At 37.8% G+C, this 16,433-nt stretch overlaps 1 protein-coding gene across 5 annotated transcripts in view; it reads left to right on the forward strand.

Moving 5' to 3' along the window:
• The window catches only part of VPS8 (VPS8 subunit of CORVET complex), a 290,094-nt gene that overhangs the window by 138,818 nt on the left and 134,843 nt on the right, over positions 1-16,433 (forward strand). For all 5 annotated transcript variants that reach the window (XM_055084239.1, XM_055084243.1, XM_055084241.1 and 2 more), the window contains 2 exons: positions 5,764-5,853; positions 11,043-11,089. In XM_055084239.1, the coding sequence (XP_054940214.1) occupies positions 5,764-5,853; positions 11,043-11,089 (137 nt within the window). The remainder of the gene's footprint in view (positions 1-5,763; positions 5,854-11,042; positions 11,090-16,433) is intronic.

Raw genomic sequence — 16,433 nt, forward strand, 5'->3', positions numbered from 1 at the left:
TTTTTTTTTCTCTTCTTCTTCTGGGACCCCTATAATTCGAATGTTGGTGTGTTTAATGTTGTCCCAGATGTCTCTGAGACTGTCCTCAGTTCTTTTCATTCTTTTTTCTTTATTCTGCTCTGCAGTAGTTATTTCCACTATTTTATCTTCCAGGTCACTTATCCGTTCTTCTGCCTCAGTTATTCTGCTATTGATCCCATCTAGAGTATTTTTAATTTCATTTATTGTGTTGTTCATCGTTGCTTGTTTCCTCTTTATTTCTTCTAGGTCCTTGTTAAATGTTTCTTGCATTTTGTCTATTCTGTTTCCAAGATTTTGGATCATCTTTACTATCATTATTCTGAATTCTTTTTCAGGTAGACTGCCTATTTCCTCTTCATTTGTTACGTCTGGTGGGTTTTTACCTTGCTGCTTCATCCCAGCAGTATATTTTCACAAACCCTCCTGGTGATTTTGATGCATGTTAACATTTGATAATCTCTGTTCCAGGGTCTGTAGTTGCCAGTTAACTGGGATAAATATATTAAACTTAAGCAGATGCCAGCATTGTGTGAGATTTTCCATTGACTCTGTATTCTTTTGTTTTTTTGTTTTTTTGTTTTTTTTGCGGTACGTGGGTCTCTCACTGATGTGGACTCTCCCGTTGCGGAGCACAAGCTCTGGACGTGCAGGCTCAGTGGCCATGGCTCACGGGCCCAGCTGCTCCGTGGCATGTGGGATCTTCCCGGACCGGGGCATGAACCCGTGTCCCCTGCATCGGCAAGTGAACTCTCAACCGCTGAGCCACCAGGGATGCCCGACTCTGTATTCTTGCTAGAGTTTAAAATTTTATCTATCCAGTGGATGAATAATGATATTTCGTTATGTTTTAAATTTATATATCCTTAATTACTAATGGGATTGGTAGATTCATATTTATTGGCTGTTTAAATTTCCTTTCTGCTATGTCCCTGTTCAAGTCTTTTGCCCATTTTTCTGTTAGAATATATCTTGTACTCATTGATGTAGGAGTTCTTTATGTATCCTGGATGTTAGTCTTTTTTTCAGTGATACATGTTGCAAATATCTTCTACTCTGTGGCTTTTTTTCTATGGTTCTTTTTAAGAAAAGTTGTGTTTTTTTTTTAAGTAGTCAAAATAATCACTTTTTTCCTTCGGTACTGAAGAAGTCCTATATTATTGTCTAAAAGCTTTCTTGTTTTTTGTTTCATCTATAAATCTTAGATCCACCTGAAAGCACTTTTGTATATGATTTGAGGTGGGGATCCAGTTAATTTTTTAAAATATGGATGTCCAGTTTTCCAGCAACAGTGTTTTGCCTTTTTTTCCTCCTTTTTAAAAATTGAAGTATAGTTGATTTACAATGTTTCAGGTGTACAGCAAAGTGATTCAGTTACACGTATATATATATTTTTCTTTTTCAGATTCTTTTCCATTATAGGTTATTACAAGATATTTTAATATATTTGAATATATAAACTATATTTGAATATAGTTCCCTATGCTATATAGTAGGTCCTTGTTTTTTATTTATCTTATATATAGTAGTATATATTTGTTTATTCAAAATCCCTAATTTATCCCTCCCCCTTCCATAAGTTTGTTTTCTATGTATGTATATTTGTTTCCTATGTATGTATGTGAGTCTATTTCTGTTTTGTAAATAAATTCCTTTGTATTTTTTTTTCAGATACCACGTACAAGTGATATCATATGATATTTGTCTTTCTCTGAGTGACTTACTTCACGTAGTATGATAATCTCTGGGTCCATCTATGTTGCTGCAAATGGCATTATTTCATTCTTTTGTATGACTGAGTAATATTCCACTGTATATATATATATACCACATCTTCTTTATCCATTCATCTGTCTGTGGACGTTTAGGTTGCTTCCATGTCTTGACTATTGTACATAGTGCTGCTGTGAACGTTGGGGTGCATGTATCTTTTTGAATTAGAGTTTTCATTTTTTCTGGGTATATGCTTAGGCGTAGGATTGCTGGATCATATGGTAGTTCTATTTTTAGTTTTTCGAGGGACCTCTGTACTGTTTTCTATAATAGCTGCACCAATTTACATTCCTACCAACAGTGTAGTAGGTTCCTTTTTCTCCACACCCTCTCTAGCATTTACTATTTGTAGACTTTTTGGTGATGGCCATTCTGATCTGTGTGAGGTGATACCTCACTGTGGTTTTGATTTGCATTTTTTCTAATAATTAGCCATGTTGAACATCTTTTCATATGCCTGCTGGCCATCTGTATGTCTTCTGTGGAGAAATGTCTATTTAGGTCTCCTGCCCATTTTTCAGTTGTGTTGGTTTTTTTTTTTTTTTTTTTGTATTGAGCTGTATGAGCTGTTTGGAAATCAATCCCTTTTTGGTTACATCATTTGCAAATATTTTCTCCCATTCTGTAAGTTGTCTTTTCGTTTTGTTTATGGTTTCCTTTGCTGTGCAAAAGTCTGTAAGTTTGATTAGGTCCCATTTCTTTATTTTTGCTTTTGTTTCCATTACTCTAGGAGATAGCTCCAAAAAAATATTGCTATGATTTATGTCAGAGTGTTCTGCCTATGTTTTCCTCTAGGAGTTTTATAGTATCTGGTCTTACATTTAGGTCTTCAATCCATTTTGAGTTTATTTTGTATATGGTGTTAGAGAATGGTTTATGTTCATTCTTTTACATGTAGCTGTCCAGTTTTCCCAGCACCAGTTATTGAAGAGACTGTCTTTTCTCCATTGTGTATTCTTCCCTCCTTGATTGTAGATTAATTGACCATAAGTGCGTGGGTTTATTTCTGGGCTTTCTGTCCTGTTCCATTGATCTATGTGCTAGCAACAATTATTTTAAAAGCTCAGCAGTGCTACCTTATCATAAGTATATAAAGGCTCTCTGTGTTTTGTCTCTTTTTCTGGGCTCTCTTCTGTTTGATTGGTCTTTGTCTCTACATGTACCACACTACTTGAAATATTGTGGTTTTATAATAGGTCTTCGTGTTTTTCAGAGAGTATTGGCTGTTAACTTCCAAATTCATTTTAGAATCAGCTTGTCAAGTTCCACCAAAAAATAATTTCTAACCTTATGATCTGACAAGGAGTACATTGAATCTTTCAGTCATTTTAAAATTTAATTGACATCTTTACATTGTGAGTCTTCCAATTTATGACCATATGGTGTAACTGTTTATTGAATAACTTTCTATAAAGTTTTATAATTTCTTCTTTAGAGACTTTTCATCCACTGTTAGATTTACTGTCACAACTTCATATATTTTAGCATAACAGTGCTATTGTTAATGATATTTTTATTTATTTATTTAAATTTATTTTATTTATTTATTTTGTTAATGATATTTTTATTTATTTATTTAAATTTATTTTATTTATTTATTTTTGGCTGCATTGGGTCTTTGTTGCTGCACACGGGCTTTCTCTAGTTGCGGCGAGCGGGGGCTACTCTCTCATTGTGATGCATGGGCTTCTCGCTGTGATGGCTTCTCTTGTTGTGGAATATGGTCTCTCGGTGAGCGGGCTTCAATAGTTGTAGCACGTGGGCTCAGTAGTTGTGGCTCACAGGCTCTAGAGCGCAGGCTCAGTAGTTGTGGCACATGGGCCTAGCTGCTCCGCGGCGTGTGGGATCTTCTCGGACCAGTGCTCAAACCCATGTCCCCTGCATTGGCAGAGAGACTCCCAACCACAGTGCCACCTGGGAAGCCTATTAATGATATTTTAAAAATTTTATTTCTAACATGTACAATGTTTACTGTAAAGATTTTTGTGGAAGTCTTCTATTTCTACTATGCTGACAGTTTTCTCATGAATGAATTTTATCGTCTTTTCTCCCTTATTCTATTTTTGTCATAAATTTTATTGATATTAAATCAGCCTTGAATTCTATGGGTAAATGCAACTTGAATCTGATATGTTATCTTTTTTATATATTGTTGGTTTTTTTTTTTTTTTTTTTTTTTTTTGTGGTACGCGGGCCTCTCACTGTTGTGGTCTCTCCCATTGCGGGGCACAGGCTCCGGACGCGCAGGCTCTGGCCATGGCTCACGGGCCCAGCCGCTCCGCGGCATGTGGGATCTTGCCGGACCGGGGCATGAACCCGTGTCCCCTGTGTTCACAATTAAGACTGATCTATAATTAGCCTTATACAGTGAGCTGAAGTAGCTTCCTTTTTTCTATTCTCTGTAAGAGATTAATTGGTATTGGAATTATTTCTTCCTTAAATGATTGCTGGGCACTTACCAGTGAAGCTATTTGGGCCTGTAGTGTTTCATATGGGAAGATTTTTGACTATTCATTCAGTTTCTTTCGTGGTTAAAAATCAATGCATGTTTTCTATTTCTTTTTTTTTTTTTAATTTATTTCTTTTATTTATTTTTTTTGGCTGCATTGGTCCTTGTTGCTGCACACAGGCTTTCTCTAGTTGCGGTGAACAGGGGCTGCTCTTTTTTGTGGTGCGCGGGCTTCTCATTGCAGTGGCTTCTCTTGTTACCGAACACAGGCTCTAGGCACGCAGGCTTTAGTAGTTGTGGCATGTGGGCTCTGGAGCGCAGGCTCCGTAGTTGTGGCACAAGGGCTTAGTTGCTCTGTGTCATGTGGGATCTTCCCAGACCAGGGCTCAAACCCATGTCCCCTGCGTTGGCAGGTGGATTCTTAACCACTGCACCACCAGGGAAGCCCTTATTTTCTGTTTCTTAAGTCAGTTTATTAAATTATATTTTTCTAGGAATTTATCCATTTTGACTAAATATTTGAATCCTCAACATAAATTAATTCATAATAGTTTCTTATCTTTTTCTGCCTGAAGATCAGTAGTAATATCCCCCTTTTCATATGTGATATTGATTAGTTGTGCCTTCTCTGTTTTGAGATGTATTGTATAAAAGTAGTTTAAACTACAGTAACTTGTGTCAGCTAAGTATTATTAATTTGCACATACTAACACAAAATTATTAGATACATATCACGAATGTTGCCATCACAGTAACTTGTCTTATTTTTATTTGACAATATAATATGTTGATCTATAGCCGGTCTTGGCATTTTAGCCATGGAACATGAAATTGAAAACGTAGAATAGGGTCACAGAAACCAAGAAGAGAGTTTCAAGAAGAAAAGGAAAGCCAGTAGTGTCTAGGAAAGTTCAGGAGAGGGCAGGTTGGAAGTCTTAGATTTGACAGAAATAGGTCTTATTAACAGTGGTCAACCTCTTAGTCTCATTTAAGTCTTATGACCTGAAGTTGATTTCTTAAAGACACCTCTGGTTTCAAAATCTACCAGGCATCAGAGGTAAAGCTTTAGAATTCTTAGCTAGAGAAATTGCAACTGTGTTCTTTTTTTTCCATTTCTTTAAGTTATTACTTTAAGCTCAAGGGTAAATTCACTGTCAGAGAATTTGGGAAGCTTTTGTTCCTTCCATTCATCCTGTAGATATCATGGCCTAAATCCAGAATTTTAGTGCTTTCATTTTCTAAGAATTCTGAATTACCTTTCATATCAAAATTGGATTTTTAGTGCTTTCATTTTCTAAGAATTCTGAATTACCTTTCATATCAAAATTGGATTTTTTACACGATGGTTTTCTAATTTTACTCGTTTGCAATATGTCTTTAAATTGTGGCCCTATATTGAGGTTTCCTGAAATGCAGTGTAGAAGCTCATGAAAATATTGAGGTAGATGATCATACTTCACATCTGTGGAAATTCTATTTAACTTTAACATTGAAGATTATTTTATATTTTTCTTTCATTACAGGAGCTTGTGTCCCTGAAGCCCTGTAAAGCTGCAGAGCTGGTTGCTACTCACTTTTCTGAACAGATTGAAGCAGTCATTAAAAAACTTCAGGTAAACTTCACAAAATATACTGGGAAGAAACATCTAGTGGAGAGGCAATTATTGAATATCCACCTAAGAACTTTTGACTGTAGTAATTTCTTCAATTGATAGTTGCCTTTTAATAGCAGTTTCTACACATTGTGTGTGTGTGTGTGTGTGTGTGTATTTGGAAGAGATTGTGTGATAATCTCTCAGTCTGGAAATAACGGAGTTCATCTTTGTGCATAACAAATATTAACATCACAGAAATATTTTTGGAAATACAACCTGTAGTTACCTAGAAATCATAATCCACAGAACGTCCTCCCCCTCTCCCCCCATATCTTTCGCTATAGTGACTGCAACCATATTCTCTTCAGGGTTCATGTTATTTATTCAGACTTTTGTCATCCTCCTACTGGGTTAATGCTGACTATTTTTAAAAATTTATTTTATTGTATATTTATTTATTTGTTTTTGGCTGCATTGGGTCTTCGTTGCTGCGCGTGGGCTTTCTCTAGTTGCGGCGAGCAGGGGCTACTCTTCATTGCGGTGCGTGGGCTTCTCATTGCGGTGGCATCTCTTGTTGCAGAGCACGGGCTCTAGGCGCATGGGCTTCAGTAGCTGTGGCACGTGGGCTCAGTAGTTGTGGCACATGGGCTTAGTTGCTGTGGGGCATATGGGATCTTCCCAGACTAGGGCTCGAACCCGTGTCCCCTGCATTGGCAGGTGGATTCTTAACCACTGCACCACCATGGAAGTCCCAATGCTGACTCTTTAGAATTTTTCTTGGAAAATCTTAGCTAGAATACAGGTATATTAATGCTGAATATTGAGACGCTCAGTTTGAAGTACTATTCAATGGACCTAGTACTTCACTTGTTACTACTGTGGCAATGCTAGTAGTGAGTTTTGCTTATTACCGTTATGGCCACAAGTGATTGAGATAGGGAATAGGACAATGACAGGCACATGTAGCACAGCCCAGAGTCCTCAAGTAGCAGTAATAGTGGTAGGGGTTAGGTATGCAAGAAGGAAACCAAAGCAGTGAGTGGGAGGCAACTGACATGAGAGACAAAGATGCGGAATTCATTCATTTACACATTACCGTGGTGCCACTCTGTACCCCACAGTATGGTAGGCTCTGGGGGGCACAAATAAGAATACAGTCTTTTTCTTAATTTTTCCTGTGGAACAGAGAAGCACTTATTTAACCACAGCATAGTGTTATAAGCTTTACACCAGACATATGTAAAAAAGTGCTGTAGGAATAAGAGGAGAGAGTGACAGACTGTGTGAGAGAAGCAGACAAGAGTTCCCAGATATGCCTGAACTGGGTCTTGAATAATTGGTATTAGTCTTCTAGGCAGAGAATTGGGAAGGGCATTCTAGATAAAGGGTTCTGGGTATGTAAAGACTTGATGAAGTCTTGAAGCAACATGCATATTCAGAGGATGATGTGGTAAAGACCATGGTGGAAGAAGCATTATATTAAGCTGTAAAAGGTATATTGGAGGGAAGGAGTTAAAAGTATAGAGACTGGGAAATAGACTTTTGGAGCTGATATTGAACAATCTTATATGTAATGCTAAGAAATTATGCTATATCTTCTGTGTGCTGGAGAATTACTGAAGTTTTTTAAGCAAAGGAATTATACCATTAGATTCATTTTATAGAAAATTAATTCTGTAGTATGGAGAATGGACTGGCAAAGAGAGCAGATGGAGAAGAGAACAGTTAGACCAATTGGAAGGCAAAAGGTCTTGGCAAAAAACAGTGAGGACAGGATGAAAGCAGTGGCAGTGGAAAGGACAGGTCCAAGATACGTTTGTGAAATAAAATGTATAGGGCTGGAAATTAGTTGAATGTGATGGGTGGAGTTAAAAATGACTCCCAGATGTAGGGTTGGTTGTCCAGCATGATGAAGTCCATTAAATCAAGATAAGGACTCATCCATTAATTCAGTAAATATTTATGTACCTGCTGTGGGCCAAAACCACGATAAAGTGCTAAGGATACAAAAACATATACAGTTGACCCTTGAACAATGCGGGAGTTAGGGGTGCCAACCCCAGTGCAGTCGAAAATCCTTGTATAACTTTTGACTTAACCAAAAACTTAACTACTAATAGCCTACTGTTGGCTGGAAGCCTTACCAATAACAGAAACAGTCGATTAACACATGCTTTATATGTTATATGTATTATATACTGTATTCTTAGAATACGTGAGTTAGAGAAAAGAAAATATTATTAAAATCATAAGGAAGAGAAAATACATTTACAGTACTGAACTAAAGTTATCAATACTGTACATTTATGTCATCTTTTTATACGATGAATCATCCATCTATCAGTACCCATATCAATATTATCTTAAACAAAGTACTGTTATACATATTACTAACACTAGACATCAAAAATGAAAAGATATGGGCTTCCCTGGTGGCGCAGTGGTTGCGCGTCCGCCTGCCGATGCAGGGGAACCGGGTTCGCGCCCCGGTCTGGGAGGATCCCACATGCCGCGGAGCGGCTGGGCCCGTGAGACATAGCCGCTGAGCCTGCGCGTCCGGAGCCTGTGCTCCGCAATGGGAGAGGCCACAACAGAGGGAGGCCCGCATACCCCCCCAAAAAAAAAAAAGAAAAGATGTGAAAAAGAAATTTGTATTTATTTACAGGTATAACAATTCATACATTGATAATGAAAAAGCAAACGTTTGCTCTATGGTAGTCTAGTGTAATCAATATGATTGCTTCACAGTAGCCTAACATATACACTAATGAGTGAATTGTTATAAAATTTTATAGCATATAGTATTACAGTCATATTCATGATACAGTATTGGAAACATTGTTACTTTTTTTAAAAAACACATGTGATGGTTGGTTGACATGCAGTTTCTCCAATTACTAGAGAGGGGGAGAGAGAGAGGCATATTTTATATTTATTATCACTCAACTTATGCCTATGTAAGGATAGACTAGTATCTACGTATATTTTATGCATTCATGACATACCTAACTTTTTCTTAATTTTTTCACTATTGCTGGGCTATGTGGTTAGCCTGCAGGTTTTTTCAAATTGTTGCAAATCTTCCAAATTTTTTCCAATATATTTATTGAAAAAAATTCACGTGCAAATCAGCCCACTCAGTTCAAATCTGTGCTCTTCAAGGGTCAACTGTAAATGTATCCCTGTGCTCAAGAAGACAGATAAGCCAAAAGATAATTGTAGAATAGTTTGACTTGAATAATGATAGAGGACTGCCCAGGATCCTGAGGAAGTACATGGAGTGTCATCCAGTCCATTCTAGTGAGGGGGGTACATTTCTGCTAAAACTACTCTCAACCCACAGAGCATCTCCGCCTTTTAAAAGTCAGCAATTTTGATGAATCTTCTTGTCTATAGTGATGTTATTGTCATTTAAAAAATGTAAGATTATCGGACTTCCCTGGTGGTCCAGTAGTTAAGACTTCTCGCTCCCAATGCAGGGGGCCCAGGTTCAATCCCTGGTCAGAGAACTAGATCCCGCATGCCACAACTAAGAGCCCTCATGCTGCAACTAAAGATCCTGCATGTGACAATGAAGATCTTGCATGCTACAACTAAGACCTGGCACAGCCAAATAAATAAATAAATATTAAAAAACAAAACAAAACAAAACTAGATCTACATTTTTTTTTTAAAATGTAAGATTATCCATTGCAGGATTTTCTTTTTCCTACAGGCTTTAAAATATTTAGAGGCAGAGAGGCTAGGTAAATGAATATAATGTTATTCATTAGACAAACATATAAAAGCTGAAATGATTTACACACACAAAAAAGGTGGCTCTTGACCATGGACTGTTTGTGGTGTCTTACACATTCCTTTTTTTTTTTTTTTTTTTTTTTTTTGCGGTACGCGGGCCTCTCACTGTTGTGGCCTCTCCCGTTGTGGAGCACAGGCTCCGGACGCGCAGGCTCAGCGGCCATAGCTTTCGGGCCCAGCCGCTCCGCGGCATGTGGGATCTTCCCGGACCGGGGCACGAACCCGTGTCCCCTGCATCGGCAGGCGGACTCTCAACCACTGCGCCACCAGGGAAGCCCCTTACACATTCCTTTTAAAGAAATGAAGTATTTTTTTATTGCAGAGCTTTATTGATTGTATAAGAATCCCACACAAATTTTATAAATTACCTTCACTTTTGATGGCAAGAAATATGCCTCCAACCAATTATTTTCAGAATTCTTGAAATGAAAAGTAAGCCAGAATAGTAAGGTATAACCAGAAGGAAAGCCATGTAAAATAAAACAAAGTGATAGGTCAGGGAAAAGATAGAAAATCAAAGACTGATAAATATATTTAAAATGTTATATTCTAAATGACATTAATCTTTTTCGGTTTTGAGATCCCCTGCTTTTTATAGGTGAAGTTAGAATGTGTCAAAAAATAAAGAAAAAAGGAAAACAAAACTATAATAATTTTTGCTTAGCTTTCTTAAGAACTTAGAAATATTATTAATTTTCATATAGTATTCTAAGATTTGTCTCACTTAATTCTCACCTCTATCCTGTGCAGGAGGAAGAGAAGATATTGGTGTTCTCTTTTTCACATAAGTAAACCGAATGGCTTACGAGAGTCAGTGACTTACACAAAATCACATAGCTAAAAAGTGGAAGAAACAGAAGCCAGACTTTTTGCATATTAGTTGCTAACCTGTTTGCCATCTCTTCTGTAGTTGATTATATTGGGGAGTTAATGAGCTTTTTTGGTACTGGTTGTTGTTTGGGCCTCAACCTCCCACCCCACCTAGATTAACTGTCTCACAGTTGGCTGTTGTCACAAGGAGGACCAGGTGAGGCAGAGTGTACCCGTCATTGTAGCCAGAGCAGTTCAGAGCACCTGCCATTCCAAGGGTCTTCATGCTGGGAACTGTTAAGGGATTTGTCTCAATAGAGGGCCTTTTTTTTTTTTGGCAGGGGTGGGGGACTAATAACCAAGGCGTTTGTATTTCTTCTACTCTCAAAATTGAGTATGTGACAATGATTAGAATTACTGAGAGGAAATGACCTCCAAATGATTCTTTAGAATTCCTTAGATCTGTACAGAGGGCATAATGGAAGTAATCATATGCGTGTTTGCTTTTTAAAGGGATATTCTAGAGTTATTTACCATGGCATAGTTTGAAGAATTTGTTTTAATATTTAATTATATTTTTTAATTGTGTTTCTCTTCAGAACCAGGTTTTGCTTTTCAAATTTTTGAGGAGTCTTCTTGACCCAAGGTATGTTAATAAAATTTAGTTTTTCATAATACATAGATGAGAAATCAAAGGAAATAAATTGAGTTGAAGAAACTAGCTCATGATATCCAAATAGTATAGTCAGCTCTTGATTTTTAATATTAGCAGGAGTAATAGTTACAGAGATTATTCTAAATACATGATTGGAAAATTGATTACATCTTGAAGGAATACTTTTGTTTCCATTTGAACATGAGCATACATGATGAGTTGTCATCAATGTAAAGAAAATAATGAAGGTGTGCCATGAGGACATGTTTCAGGAAGAATTTGATGACCATCTAGCTTCCCCTGTCTCTCACTCCTTCTGATTCCTTATTCCATGCTGTAGATTGATAGCTTTACTTTTCAGAGTAAACACCTAGTTCCCAGCCCACCTCTAAATGTATTACCTTTTAAACTTTAATTTGAAGTGTTTAGTTTTAAATAACTTTCCTGGAGGTGTGAGAAGGAAAGTTTAAATGTTTTTTTAAGTGCTGCTGTAGTACTCATCAAATAAAAACTAACCCAAGGAGATAATGAAAATTAGTAATGGATTTGTAAGTAAAGTAGCTCCATATGTGAGCTCTTAACATCTTCCTATGACAACGTGGAGTATGCTGGGAGCTGAGTGTAGTATTTAACATCCTCTAAGACAGTCACTCAACCAGAATTGTGTGTCAGAATAACCTAAGAAATTTTAAAAAATATAATTGCCTGGCCCCAACCCCACAGAATCATTGTGATATACTTCTAGAGTTAAGCATCACTGGCCTAAATGTAATATTCCAGGATGACATAGCTTTCACATCACACATACAAATTTTTAAGTTGCATTATAATGTACACTAGGCATTGAAAACAGTCATATACTTACTTTTTTTTTTTTTTTTTTTGCTGTACGCGGGCCTCTCACTGTTGTGGCCTCTCCCGTTGCGGAGCACAGGCTCTGGACGCACAGGCTCAGCGGCCATGGCTCACGGGCCCAGCCGCTCTGCAGCATGTGGGATCTTCCCGGACTGGGGCACGAACCCGTGTCCCCTGCATCGGCAGGCGGACTCTCAATCACTGTGCCACCAGGGAAGCCCTATTTTTATTTTTATGAATCATTTGTACTTCCCTCAGATCCAGTTTGGGCCCTAGTCTACCCCGAGAATTAACTAGGAGATACCTTAGAATTAGGGTTAGGGGTAAGAGGGAAGGAAGAGAGCTGGGAGAAGGATGGGGGAGCTGGGGGTGGAGCTGAGAGAAGGGGGAGGGGGCCGAGCAGGACTGAGTTAGGTGGAAGAGGAAGGAGCGTCCAGCCCTTTCTCTGGAGCCCCTGTACTTTTTTTCCCATAGCAAAATTCCTTCTGTTCCTCTTTAGCTTCCTCCAGTGTCAGATCCATTCTCTTAGGACCTGACTCCTCTTCCCCTAGGATAATTTATTTTAACCAAGTCCTTGTTCTCCATCCATCCTACCTGGAGAGACTCAGGCTGGAAGGACAGAGAAGCTCATCTTTGAACTCGGCCTTTTCTCACATGTAACAAAGTACAGAAGACAATGGTGACCAAATTTTTTTTTTAATTAAGAAAAAGTATTAGGTAATATAAATATCAGTATAGTCATTTGCTCTGATATTGAATTTAGTTAAACTTCCCAGTAATGAAAATGGCAAATCACAAGAGTATCAGAGGTCTTCCATGGAAAGTCTTGCTCTGTTATTACCTACACCTAGATTGTAAATATGTTATTAGGTAAGATCCTTTAGAAGTACTATGAAAGTTGTTTTGTTCACTAGCGAACCACGAATAATTTTAATTTTACATTTACTCGGTATATTTTATCTCCCTAAACTATCTCCAACCCAGGATAATTAGCTCTAAGTTAACTTGTCACCCATTATCCCTTTCTGTCATATCAGTTCAGCTGCAAGGCCCTCTGTCACCTACTTTAGAGAGAAGCAGTGCACCCACAGTCCTTACTCTTCCCTCTCTCCAAAAAGCAATATGACCTGGAATGTCCTCGCTTTTGACAACAGCTAAATTGCCAGCTCTACTTTAGCCTAGAGAAATGAAGAGTTGGCAAAGATTCTCCCCTTGACCAAACTTTAGTCAGGCTCCTCTGAGCCCTCTGCTCCACTAGGTCTGACCTTGGGCTTCCATCTCTGTTTTTGTAGAGTCTGTTTTTAGCAAGAATCCTGCTAAGTCAGTTTAGCTAGAATCCTCACCCTCAATATGTGATCACCCTTGATATCTGTCCAAATTTCTCACCCCCTCCGGCAACCCAGGTAATATGTGGTCATCCTGGCCTGCCTTCAGCAAGAATTCTGTTAGGTCAGTTTATCAAAGAATTATCCTACCCTCCTAGTACTTCTCCATCCATTGACTGCCCCACTCCCACCCCATGGCTATAATCTCTCCTTTTCCTTGTTGTATTTGAGCTGAGCCCAGTCTCTCTTCTTTACTGCAATACCCCATCGTAGTGTTCTCTATCATGAGAGTCCGAATAAATTCTGCTTTACTGTTTTAACAAGCATCATGGATAATTTTTTCTTTAACAGAACCTTGAATTAACAAGACAGATAACTTTAGCTCCACCTTTAAAAGAGCACTCTTTCAAATTGATCCACCATATCCAGGATGCCAAAAATCTAGTAGTGTTCTGCTTTGAGAGTCCCAGTCCAGAATCCATCATATTGGATTGGCCAAAAAGTTCGTTCGGGTTTTTCTGTAAGATGTTATGGAAAAACCCTAATGAACTTTTTGGCCAACCCAATACTTTATCCTCTTATTTTATGTCTTATATAGGAGGCAGGCATCCATTAAGATTATGCTGTAAATTTATTTTAAATTTGATATTTGGCATTTCAATACAATCATTTTTATATAAACAGTATTTTAAATGATAGTGTCCCAGACTAATCCATAAAAGCCTGTTTGACCCACAATGTAAATAAATAATACCAGTGAGGGGAGGGAAAAAATTTTTTTCCTTCTACCCTTCTGTGTCCTAGACAGATTGAGAAGAGAAAAGCATACAAATTTATTGAATGTGTTACGTGACCTGGGAGCCTTCATAAGGAAATGAAGACCTGAAGAAGCATTTAAACCTGAGTGTTTTGTGCTAGGTTTGATGAAGGGTAGAAAGTCATAGGCAAATGTGATAGGACTGAAGGATATGAGCTAAGGATGATAAACTGGGGGAAACTTAGCAAGACGTGTTTGTTTGGATTCCTCTCAGTGTCCCTCCATCTTCAGAGATGAGGATGCTTCTTTCCTCCAGAAAGAGAGAGAGTACCTTTCATAAGATGGTCTTATGATCTGCTTCACAGGAGAAGGGGAAGGGCAGAGAGTCCTTCCTGCACCTGACATTTCTCAAATTCCTTGAGCTTAAAATATTCAATATGCCAACATACCGTATTTTGGGGAAGCGTGTCCTGAACCCCATCACTAGTAATACGTACATTGAATTCTGGATTGAGGGGGAGAGCAAGGTTAAGAAGGTTGAGTTCAGAGGAAGTAAGGAGGAGGTGCTTCTTGCGCCTGCCTTAGACAGAGTTTTGAATTATAGAAAGTTTGTCTTTGATGCCCTTTGAACTCTGCCTCCTTCCATTCTGTCCTCTTCTTTCAAGGGTTTCAGGGTGCACACACTTCTTTAAGCTCTACACTTTATAAGCACACTTGGATATGTAGTATTGTGCCTAGGTAGATTTTTTAAATCCAGGATTACCTTCTTCTATGCCTCAATCAGAACAATCACAACTAATTGCTAATTGCTTGTCAATGTGACACTTTTACAGAGGGAGTGTACAATTAACATATGAATACAATGAAGTATACACAATGATGAAAAAACCCTTTTCCAATACCAATTGACCTCAAGGGTAAGAAGAAAGCAGGTTGTGTGGACTGGATTACATTAAGTCTCTGAATGATTTCCCATCACACTTCAGCCTTTGTAAATGAGTATACTTGTTAACTAATCTCAAGTAAAGGATTCCCAGGTACTGGGAAAACTGAAGTGGGAAACTAGGGGAGTATAGAAAAAGGTATTTAGGGACAAAAGAATATCAAGAATAGGTAGACTGGTACTGCCTAGCAGTTTTCCCTGGCAGACAACTTCAGACTATTTTTGCCTTTGATTCTTCCCTTTCTGTTCTTCTTAAGCAATAGGATTTTTTTTGTAACTTCCAGGTTTTTCCTATAGCAGCATTCTAGAGAGTAGAGAAAATGAAAGAAAGTTATTTTGAGATGGTGACTGCTTGTATATATGTGTCATAGCAGAAAATTGCTTTTTTTGCTCTTGCCCCAAAAACCTGAATTAGTAGGATCCTCATTCCTGTGTGTGTGTGTGTGTGTGTGTGTGTGTGTGTGTGTGTACAGTTTATGCACATTTGATTTAACATTTATATCTCATCTGTGTGTGTGTGTGTGTGTGTACAGTTTATGCACATTTGATTTAACATTTATATGTATTTATTGAGTTGTTTCTAAAGGAGTGATTTATTTTGTCAACAGCATGTTTTAGGGAACTAATAATCTAGTTGAATTCTCATGTGTATTTCTCTATTTTCTTTATCCAATTTCTTTAAGTTACCTTTGCTCTGTAAGTAATGTCCTCTGTAGAATTAATTGACCTACAAAGATATTGGTGGCATTTGTATGTAGAAAGATTAGATAGTTTTGAAGGGAGGGAGGTTAATCCTCCAGAAACAAATTATTTGCCTGAATTAAGGCCAACAGCCTGGGAGAAAGGGTTTGCATCCTCTTCCAGTTCCCTTCTTTGGGACAGCTGCTACATAAAGCCCTACCCCACGCCCACTCCCTGTGTGCGTTCCTGCTGGCCAAGATTTCTCACAGGAGTTCTCCTGATATACTTACATATAGATGCAGGTCCTTTGTGCAGTGGGGATGCTTGAAGGATAATACAAAAGGACACTGATGGTTTTTGTGGGTCTATGAGCTTCATAAGGAATAAAGAGAATGTGCAAGTGTATTTATAGTCACAATATTTTCCTCAGTACAATTTTCTTGGTAATGTCCATTTAGACTTTGTTAACAATGTCCTGGAGGCCTCTGAAATATATGGTATGATTTTCTTGTAGGAAAAAAACACATAAGACGTCGTACTGTATTTGTAAGTCTTTAATCAAAATAAAGTAAAAATTGAACATTGCTAAGGAAATTAGTATCTTTGCCAAGGAGCAAAACATAGATTATGGAAATGGTTATACATTGGATTTAAATTGAATCTGTCTCTGTTTCTGTGGATAATTTTGAAGGGATATTTTAAGATATTGATACAGTGTTGAAATAGCATATTTCAAAGTTAAAAAAAAATAGAACATTATATATATTCATGAAC

Source organism: Physeter macrocephalus, chromosome 1 (assembly GCF_002837175.3).
Source record: "Physeter macrocephalus isolate SW-GA chromosome 1, ASM283717v5, whole genome shotgun sequence".
Classification (NCBI taxonomy): Eukaryota; Metazoa; Chordata; class Mammalia; order Artiodactyla; family Physeteridae; genus Physeter; species Physeter macrocephalus.